Raw genomic sequence first — 10,783 nt, 5'->3', positions numbered from 1 at the left:
TTGAACTCAGGATCCTCCTGTCTCAGCCTCCCAAGCCACTGGGATTACAGGTGTGTGCCACCGTGCCTGGCCCATGATACATAGACTTTTGTATTTTTATTTTTTAGTTATAGGTAGACACCATATCTCTATTATATTTTTATGTGGTGCTAAGGATCAAACCCAGCACCTCAAGCATGCTAGGCACGAACTCAATTTCTGAGCCACAACCCCAGCCCATCATGATACATATACTTTTAACACACAAAGTGGAGGACACACATATACAGACATGTTTAATTTTTATGAATTCATTTTAATTTAGAGATGTAGCATAAACATTTTTAATTTCTAGATATAAAAATCTATAAATCGATAGATGATTTTTAATTTATTGATCCTGGTCAGATAACCCTCTCCCAATTCACCTTTTCCCCAATTCACCTTTTCCCTAGGTACGAGGCCAAGAGACCCTAAACCAAAGTTACATCCTCAGACTCTGGTTGGCTGCTGCCATCTGCAGCCTGCTTCATCCACGTCTCTTTCCTCTTAATGTTTCAGAGTCATCTGTCCTTTCCTTTGAGCATGGTGTTCTCCAGACTGTGGTGAGCTGACAGGGGGACTGCATGTGCTTTGGGGGCCCCAAGGCATTCAGGGCCAGAAGGGCAAGGCTTATCCCAGCCCAGGGCTCTGCTAATATACTCAAAATCACAGGATGAAGCAACCCTGTCAGAATGTCCCTAACTGAAGACATTGCATGTACCACAGGTACAGGGACTTCCTGTGGTTGCTTCCAAATCCTTCCAAGAGCTACTACAAATTGGACACCATCTCTAGGAACTTCTCCCAGGATGAGGGGATGCCAAGAAGGGCTTCAGAGAGTTTCCAAGAGGACTGGAAGGACTTCCACAATGAAGCCATTGAGCTTGGTTTGGAGTATAAGCCAGGGAGACTTCATTGCCAAAGACTCCCACTCCATTCTGCTTCCTAGGTGACGATAGTATTTACCCCCCAAGGAAAGGACGCTGGCCTTCACATCCTGTCATGTATAGCATAATGGCCTGCAGTCAACAATGGACTGCATGTCTGACAAAGATCCTGTAATAATGTATCACCTAGTGAGGCTATAGCCAATTTAGTTCATGTCAGTGGGCTCCATGATATTCACAAAATGATGAAATTGACCAACGGTACATTCCTTGGAATGCCATTCCCATCATTAAGCAATATATGACTCTCCCTGACTTCACACAGGGACCCTTATGAGGGGCTAAAACAAAATCAGATTCCAGGTATGATTCCAGGAAATTATGTCACAAGTTGTGGCAGTGGATTGGATCCCATGGTGTTTTGTATGTGTGGAACATAAAACGGTGACTGAGAAACCAGAGGTTTTCGCCTTCAGCTCATGAGTGTTTCTGCCATTCACAAACCAGTTGTCTTAATTAAAATGCTGCTAAAAGAAGCAAATCAATTAACAGATCCCTTACAAGATGGTTTATTCTATCTTACACACAGAAAATTGCTTATGAGTACCACGTTACCACTTTAGGTTATCAGTTAACAAAGGCTGCTAATGAACAACATTGTTATCAAGTTAGATAAAAGATGCCCTGGGAATCCAGGCAAATTATTATAACACAGCACTTTTTTTTTTTAAATATAGCTCATCTTTCATCACACACAAGGAGAGTTAACCCAATTTAAGGAGAACCAGTCCACAAAGGCACCCAGATTTTTGAAGAATGGAAAGGCAAAGAGACTTCCATAAGGCATTCCTAGAAATATGGGGTTAATGATACTGGCAAGGGGAATGTTCATGGAGCCCATGCCACAGGATATTAGGCTGATGACAGTAAGAGAATGACGTGGGTTTCCTGAGCCTCTGCCAGTCTTGTCTTCCATGTGTGCACCATACAAACTATAAAATTCACCACAAAATAATTATCTGAGGGATAACAATGATAACTTATGTTTGTGTTGCTCTTCACAAGGCACACCATCTGCTTTCTCCTTTAATCCTTTGTTGGCTCCTTCATTTGGAGATCTGCACAGCCACAGGCCCAGTCCATGGCTGTCCAGGGCTCTTTCTTTCACTCCAGGCCAAGCTACCATTTCTCCCTTAGAAGGTCAGTCATGGATAGCATTGGAGACTGGCTCATGGTCTCCATGTTTCCTGGCAGCTAAGAAGTTGAGGCCAATGGTTCTGCAAGTGCCATTTAATTGTTGATAAGAGGATAGTGCTGAGGAAGCTGCGTCTTGTGTTTGGTTCCCATTTCCATGAGTCACTGCTGTGGGTAGGTTCCATTGATGTGGACATGATGACCTTGTAGAAGCATGAACAGCTCCAACAGGGTGGACCAAGCTAGATGATGTGCATTCATTGGCTTCTACCTTTTTCTGACTGTTGGATAATGTACTCACCCTGAGTAGTTAACTTCTGGTAGAAAAGGAGTAATACTTTCTCTCAGAGCAGAGACACTCTTGATGATAGTCCTCCTATTATTTTCCTTGTATATTGAGTCCACCTGAAGTTTCATAACCAGCCTTCAGTGCTCAAATTCAAAACACAATGGGATTCTATTGTCTAGACAGTTGAGTCTCTCCCAATGTAGCCACTTGTTTACAACTCAATCACCTGAGCGTCTCTGGAAAGAAAGAGAAAGATCTGGAAGATATTTAGACAAAGAGACTTGGCTTTGACTAATCACTGTGAGCTTATGCACCACATTAAGCAGCTGTGGAGGAGTTCATCAGCAATGGCAGCAAGCTGGGGCATGTGTGTGTGTGTGTGTGTGTGTGTGTGTGTGTGTGTGTGTGTAGCTCACAAAGAGGCCTGAAGGCCAGTGGCTGCCAGGTAAAGGAGAATTTTCCAGATAAAGCTCAACCTTGAGGTGGTTTTGTGCCTGCACAGCTGAAGACCACAAAACCTCATCTGCTTTGGTGAAAAGGGAAGAAGTCATCCCTAAGGTCAGAAGATATATTTGGGGACAAGTGTCACTTTTTAAAGTTGAAGAGTTTATACAGATCTGGGCAGATGCTATGAAGAACAAAGTAGATAGACCTATGTGAAGATAGGTAGAAAGTTTTGCCTTTAAGTCTGAACCATAAGCTGTTAAATGGATGAGACTTTCTCTATTTAGTCTAGCAGCCTAGACAGGAGAGAAGGGAAGCATAGATGTGCTTTAAAAAAAGAGGAAGACAGAAGAAAAGGTCAGAGCACCAAACCAGACCCTGATAAGAGTTATATAATTATATAATAATGAAAGCATGTATTTATGTTTACTTCAAATGCTGCATAATTGTATATGGTATTCATTATGGATATTCAGTCACCATCTCTTGACATCTTGACATCTCCCCAGGGGAGAGGGAAAAGCAACAGCAGAAAGAGGAGAGAGAAACATTAACCAACAAGCCAGGCAGGGGCCACAAAATGCATACCACAGGTCTGTCTAGGCTGCATGTGAGGACCAAGGAGGTCAAGGTCAAAGATACAGAGTTTTTGGCAGATGAGGCAACACTGAAGACAAGTGAGTTGCAAACAAGCCAGTCATGGTGAGGGAGAATGGAGAGAGAAATGGAGGAAGGTATTCTAAGAGAGGGCATCCAATGCTGTTTGAGGATCTACCTTAAAGAAGAGTTGATCCAGAAGAACACAGAGCTCCAATCTGCTGAGCTGGACACCCACCAGCTGAGCAGAGAGTTCATTTCTCCTATTGATTTAATAAGCCCTGAGTTAAAAGGCCCCTGCAAGTGTTGTTAAGGAGGGGATATTTAGTGTCTGGATGTCCCAGAATTTGCATTTGAAATACTGATGCCCAGAGTGGGTGAGTAACACAGAAGGGCAGGCCACTCTTGTTCCTGGCAGCTCTGAGATGAGGGAAGTGGCACCTGCTGAGCTATTTCGTGGAGGAAGTTGACCTCTGACAGGCAGGGATGATTCTGGATGGGTGTATCCTAAGTCACAACGGAGCCAGGGACAACCTGCAGTAAAAGGCAAGCTGAGCAGAAGCTAGGATGGCATCTGCTGGCTGGATGAGTCAGTGAATTAGGCCACATGACACCTTGGACTGGCACAGGGAAAGGGAAGAAGTCTGGGGATATTATGCAGTTGTAGTGGCTATTAAAGCCAATGTTTCACCACATCCTCCAAAGATCATAGAAGCCAATACGAAGAGAAGGAAAACTAAATAAACTAATATGTACCTCTATGTTCTGGCTAATGGGAATATCAGGTTATATCATTTGAGGATGAGTTAATGATTGCTAATGCTAAAAAGATTTGTTAAAAAAAAATCCAGTGGCCATTTCAGGGTAGGAAGGATAGTAGAATGAATTAGATATTATTACCCTATGTGCATATATGACTATATAACCGGTATAATTCCATATCCTATACAACCAGAAGAAGGAGAAGTTATATCCCATTTAAGTAGGATGTGTCAAAATGCATTCTGCTGTCATATATAACTAATTCGAAAAATTTTTTTAAAAACTCATTAACATAGAGTCTGATGGAAGCTTCCCTTACATCATAAAATATATGCACTTCAGCCACAGAAAATATATGCACTTTAACCAACATCTTATTTAATGGACACCACTGTTGTATTTCTCACCAAGATCAGGTGCAAGGCAAGTCTGTGCACTGTGTCCACTGTTATTTAACATGGATAGTTTTCCCCCAATACAGTCAGAAAGGAGAGAACCATTAGAGGCATAAGAATTGAGAAGGAAGATATGCAAACTAAAGGGGATAGAGGGAAAAACAAACACAATAAAAGCATTCAATAAGGAAACCACTGTGATGTTAACATACAAAAGAGGGGGTCAATATACAGTCAACAACCAGGTAGGAGACTTAATGGGAAATTATCTTTTAAAAACAACAAAAACAAAATAATGAACTTATCAAGAAACATAAGAACCTCATCAGAGTAAAATCTGAGAGCTCCTTGAAACACATGAAAATAGTCTTATACAAGAAGTATACAACAAAATGTAGCATCTATACACAGTGAAATATTATTCAGCCACAAAGAAGAAAAAAGTCCTGTAATTGGCAGCAAAATGGATGGAGCTGGAAGGCATTATGTAAGTGAAATAAACTGGATACCCAAAGACATGATTGCATGTTCTGTCTCACAGGTGAATGTTAAAAAAAAAAGTCAACCTTAATGTGGAATAGTGATAACTAGAGACTGGGACGTAGGGAAGGTGGATATGGCAGGTAAAGAGGCTGGGTTTAATCAGTGAACACTGATTATTCATGCATTAAATGTATTCATTCATTAAAATATTGCACTGACCCCCCATTAGTGTACACAATTAATGAGTGTTAATCAAAAATAAAGTAAAATAAAATATCTTTTTCATGGAAGACTACATAAAAATTTCAATAAACTTACATGTTCAAAAATGAAATTGTTAAACAATAAAAATGAAAATATTAAAATAGAATATAGTCTCAAACCAGTGTTTCTAATGCTATATCAGAAATCAATAGTATTAACCACACTGAGAAAACAATTGGATTTGAGCACAGTACTCTGCATACACAGAGAGGGCTAAATGCTAAAAGCAGAAAGTACCATAAATAAAATTTCAAGTTTATGAAGCAGTTTGTAGCTGTACGATGCTGGAATTCTGGAAGTATTTTGTGTATATTATTGGGATAGAACAAATAAGTCATATTTTTGGTTTTTTTATTTTTAATTTTTTTTAAAGAGAGAGAATTTTTAATATTTTTTTTTCTTTTAGTTTTCGGCGGACACAACATCTTTGTTTTTTTGTTTTTTTGTATGTGGTGCTGAGGATTGAACCCAGGCTGCACGCATGCCAGGTGATCATGCTACCGCTTGAGCCACATCCCCAGCCCTAAGTCATATTTTTACATGGTTGAGAACCAGGGTTTTCACTTTAAGAAGAGAGAAAATAGAAATATGGACTGGGGAACACTTCAGATGAAATCTAGGACACTGAATTATTGACTTGAATATATATTTCTTGACTGTCCATTGAAAAAAACCTAGAAACAATGACACCTTAGTGGCGATGAGAACACAATGAGTCCAGACCTTGATTTCTAAAAATCACTCTCCAGTTAAAAAAAAAAGAAAAAGAAAAATCAGGAGTCCCAGGAGAAACAGTTGACTCCAGGTGGGAGAAGTACAGGGTGAGCCTGGAGTAACTTGTAGTGTCACAAGTCTAGGAAACGCTCCAGGAAGAAGGGGTCCTGTCAAAAAGGCACCATTGCCAAGAAATACCATGTACTAGCCATTTGGGGACAATCTGAACATCAAAAAAGACTCATAATACTAATGAATTAAAATGGACTGTACTGAAGTCCATAGTGACATTACTTAGCAAGTAGGAAGAGAAGAAAAGAGGAGACAGGAAAAAGCCTTTTGGTCCCCAAAGGTAGAAAGAATATGCTCAAATGGGAAAGAGTATTTTGTAACCATAAGCTGCAATGCCTGATTCAGGCATAGATCATGAATGGATGTAAAATCAGTGGGTAAAGAAATGATGAGGGTCAGGGAATTCACATGCTCTCCAAGTAGCAGCCCTCGGATTATTTACTAATCACAGAGGGGAACATTCTAATCTCTGTAATGCAGAGAGCCAACGTTGCTTCCGTAGCCAAGCCATCAAACGAAGCCTCACCAACAGTGAGCTGGCCTGGCGTTTCGTGCCTGCAGACACAACACAATAAAAGATAAGCAATGTCACCTCCGTAGTATTCTTGACAAAAAAAAAATCAGTTTGAATCTACTCAGGAGGAAACAATCATACAAATCCAGAACATGGGACATTATACAAGATGACTGCCTTAGATATTTCAAAGTGTGCAATGCCCCCCCCCCCGGGGGGGGGGGAAGAAGAGAGAGAGAGATCCTTCAACACTGAACGACACTAAAAAGAGACAAAATCAAATACAAAGGTTTTTCTTGGGTTGGACAATAGAGGAATAAAAGATGACTTTTGAAATAATCAGAGAAGTTTGAATGTGGACTGGATAAAACATGATATTATCTTGTTAGGAGTGGTCATTGTATTGGGATTAAGTGGGAGATAAAATGGTGATGTATTTAGGGGTGAAATCTCATGATATCTACACTGATATTCAAGTGGATCCGTTAACAAGGGGAGGTTCTATATACAGAGATAAAACAAAAGCTGCAAAATGTTAGTGGATCTGGGTGCAAGAGGTATACGTTTTTAAGGTACTGTTCTTTCACTCCTTCTGTATACTTGAAGATTTTTTAAATAGACAAAGGGCAAGAGAGAAGACAGGAAAGCCCTCTGGCCTTGGATGACCACCCTGTGCACATCATACAGAGCCTGTCATATAAGCTACAGCGCATGAGCCATTCCTTAAGTGAGGAGAAGTAGGGTGGGGATTGTGGATTGTGAAAGCATCATTCAGATAAGCCAGTGGAGTGTTCTCTGTCCTAAGAGTAGGGCTTGTTCAATCAGGAGACCAAGATCCTGTCCCCCTTCCTGCTGCCCCTGTGTGGCACAAGCAGCCTTTGTTCACTCTGAGACCCCAAAGCAGTACTGAGAAGCCCGCATTCAGCCAATCAGACAGCTTGATAACAAAGAGAAATGTTTGGAATCTGTTGTTCATCAATTGAACTAAATTGACTAATGATTCGCTTGGCCACTGTCAAAGAAAAGGTCTTGATAAGTGGAGGAGAAAAAAAACTATCTTCCTGTTAAGACCCAGTTTCCTGGGCTCTGGTTCAGCAAATGGCCCACCGCTTCACTCTAAGTCTTGCCAAAGTCCCACCCCGTGAGAATGTTCCACAGCATCCAAAAAGATGCTGATTCCTGCTCTCTCAGCTGTCTTGGTGTAAGGCTTCTGGCCAGTGGCTAGCAATCCCTGCCTAGACATGCAGAAGAGCCACCATCACCATGGGGCAGTGACCACCTCCTCTCTTTGAGTAAAAATGATCATTTTTAAAACTCACCTCTTGGAGAAATTGAGGTTTAGCCTCTGTGTGTGTGTGTGTGTGTGTGTGTGTGTGTGTGTGAGAGAGAGAGAGAGAGAGAGAGAGAGAGAGAGAGAGAGAGAATATGTTCATTTACCAAGTCCTAAAGACAGAAAGCACACATGAAGCCCGACTGCAGGAGAATGGCTTCCTTGTGATTAACTGCTTTAACTGCTTCTTTGGGGCCTACTGCCTTCCTGAATCCAGCCTGACTCCATCTAGTGTTAGTTTTGGAAACTTGAACTGTGCCTCCCTTCTCTTCCAAAGTCCCTCTATTCCTTCCCTTCCTTTGCCCACCCATCTTCCTCTAGTACCTCTTCACATTCACATTCTTTTATTTGGAACTTTGCTTCAAAAGGTTTATTATTGAAACAAGGACTGTAATCTTCCCATCTGGATTACGGGAATGGCCTCCTCTAGGCTAATGCCTCATAATACTCCAGAACTTGCCCCTCCCTCATCTCCTCTGTTGCCTCCGGCCAGCTTGCTCCTCCAGCAGGGCTTTGCAGCAGGTCGTGATCTCTCCTGGGACTTCCAACATGGCTCCCTATCTCCACCTGAGCCCCCTCCCATAATGAAAAACATCCCATCTCCCCCCCGTCTTAGAATCCATCAGTGGTTGACCAGAAGTTTCAGGATAGGATTCAGACTCCTTCACCTAACACAAGACCATCGGATCCTCCAGGAGTAGAAATTTCTTCTCTCCCCAACCCCTTCTCTCTGCACCTCCATATGAAGCATTTGCTTCTGCCCTAACGTTTGCTTTTTGGCCAAATGTTTTCCATGGTACCCAAGGGAGCCTGCATGTGCCAAAGTTCCTTCTGTCTGTTTGACTTGCTCCTTCCACAGGCCAACTGAGGCTCGCCTATTCCCCCTACCTACTGCTTCCCCACCAGCTGTGCACCCCTCTGCACCTCATGCCACATGTGTGTAGCTCTGTCTCAGTTAGGTCACCTCTAACTGCCTGTGTCCTCTGTCGGGTGAGGGAGCTTGTTTTCTCTCTTCTCATGCTCATTCATTTTATTTGTTCAATTCATGCACGACTATCCACTATCCTAAGGCACTATCCTTAGTGGCAGGGCCACAGATATGAAAAGGAAAACCCCCACCCTCAAGTAGCTTGCATTTTAAGGACAACAAGCATCAGAAAGAGACAAGCTCATATTCCTATAATGTCAATTAGTAGAAAAGTTATAAAGAAAAATAAAGCCAGGTAGAACTGTGGAGGGGAGGTTTCTATTTAAAATGGGCCATCTGAAATGAAACAGTAACACTGAAGCATAGATGTGAAGGAAATGAGGGATGAGGCATATGGCTATCTGGGGAAAAGAGTATTCCCATGTTAGAAAACAGTACGTGCAAAGGCCCCAAGGTAGGACTGTCCATGGATTAAAGCAGAGTGACAAGATACCAGCAAATAAGCTAAGAAATTTGGGGCAGACTCTATATCCTCCCTACCAGGTCAGGGCAGGGGCTGCCTACCTCATTCTGAGCATGGGAGATGCACTGGAGGGCTCTGAGCACAGGGTGGGGCAGAATCTAATCCAGGGAGTTCAAAAGCAAGCCCCAGCCCCTTTGCTACTGTATCATGTGTCCCCTATTCTCATGATAACTGCCCACTGATCCAAAGCAGAGAGCAGGAGGAGGGAGGTATGGGGTGCATTCTAGTCCCCTAGAGAAGCTGGTGGATAGCAGAGAGGTAGTGGCTAAGAGAGAAGGGAAAGTGACCCCCTCACTGACCGCCTCAGCATCGACCTTACCTTGAGGGTCTCTTCTTTCGCATGATGGTGTCTAAACAGAGAAAGCAGGGCATTAGGAAGGAGGTCGGGTGGCCCCTGGGGCAGCTCTCAGCCCCATAGTGCAGATGTGAAGAGCCAGAGCCAGACAACTTGGGCAGCGCTGAGAAGCCGGCTCCTGGGCTGGGTCACTGGCTGGGAAGTATGGGACAGAGTGTTTCCTGACCTCTTCCCGCTAGGGATACGACCTCAGGGATAAGCTGGTGACCAACGGCGTCCTCGTGCACCTGGAAGCCCACGGCGCTGCACATGGCCCCGACCACCCCTTTCCACATATTTTCACAGATCATAATTGAAGTTTCTAGAAACACAGTGAGGGTCCGTCCTCCTCATCCTCAGAAATACCTCATGGAAAACTGCATCACCATCGTGTTAAGAGACTAACACGGCAGACAATATTTTGTGGGTGACACCTTGAGAGGAAGGGCTTGCACATCAAAGTTGCATTCCTCTACCGAAAGTCAGAAGCTGACTCTGTGCCGCATCAGCTTAGGAGGCCCTTTCCTGAAGGTGCCACAGGACAGGGGCAGCAACACCACGAGCCCAGCTCTGTGGGGACCATGAGGGACTTGCCCAATTGGGTCCACCTAACAATGACCACAGCACCTTCGACCACCCACTCATGCTTAGGACCACCTGATTTCCTGGGATCAATCTTATCTGACCACGTCATTTGCATAAGAGGATAGAAATCTCTTTTTGAAGCCAATTGCCCGTCTTCTTTCCACCTTTCTCCTGGAAAACTGGTTCTCAGGAAGACCAAGAGCCACTGAAAAAAGAAAAGTACAGAGAGAGAGAGATACCGAAGAGACAGAGAGACTGAGACACAAGAAGAAAGAGATAGAGACAGAAACAGAGAGGCCACTGCGCTTTTTTGCCTGAAGCCTATGGGGCTCTGGGCCTGGGGTTTTGTAGTTTCTCGGGCTGTGGTTATGGAATTGGCCTCACCATAGCCATGCTTCACGGTGGGTGGCCTCCCAGAACACTGTCAGCTACTTTTTGGATCGGGAA

General features: G+C 43.2%; 1 protein-coding gene across 2 annotated transcripts in view; it reads right to left on the bottom strand.

Annotated features, from left to right (window-relative positions):
- Positions 1-274: 274 nt before the first annotated feature.
- Positions 275-10,783, bottom strand: part of Tmem273 (transmembrane protein 273) — a 32,678-nt gene continuing 22,169 nt past the window's right edge. The window contains exons 4-5 of one of the 2 annotated variants that reach the window (XM_040273056.2): positions 9,737-9,767; positions 275-2,627 (exon numbers count right to left, since the gene is read on the bottom strand). In XM_040273056.2, coding sequence (XP_040128990.1) covers positions 2,603-2,627; positions 9,737-9,767 — 56 coding nt within the window. In that variant the 3' untranslated portion in view covers positions 275-2,602. The remainder of the gene's footprint in view (positions 2,628-9,736; positions 9,768-10,783) is intronic. The other variant, XM_040273057.2, reaches the window with a different exon arrangement.

The sequence above is a fragment of the Ictidomys tridecemlineatus genome, chromosome 1 (genome assembly GCF_052094955.1).
Source record: "Ictidomys tridecemlineatus isolate mIctTri1 chromosome 1, mIctTri1.hap1, whole genome shotgun sequence".
In the NCBI taxonomy this organism is placed as follows: domain Eukaryota; kingdom Metazoa; phylum Chordata; class Mammalia; order Rodentia; family Sciuridae; genus Ictidomys; species Ictidomys tridecemlineatus.
The sequence above is the reverse complement of the archived record's forward strand: the minus strand, read 5'-3'. Positions and strand labels throughout refer to the sequence as shown.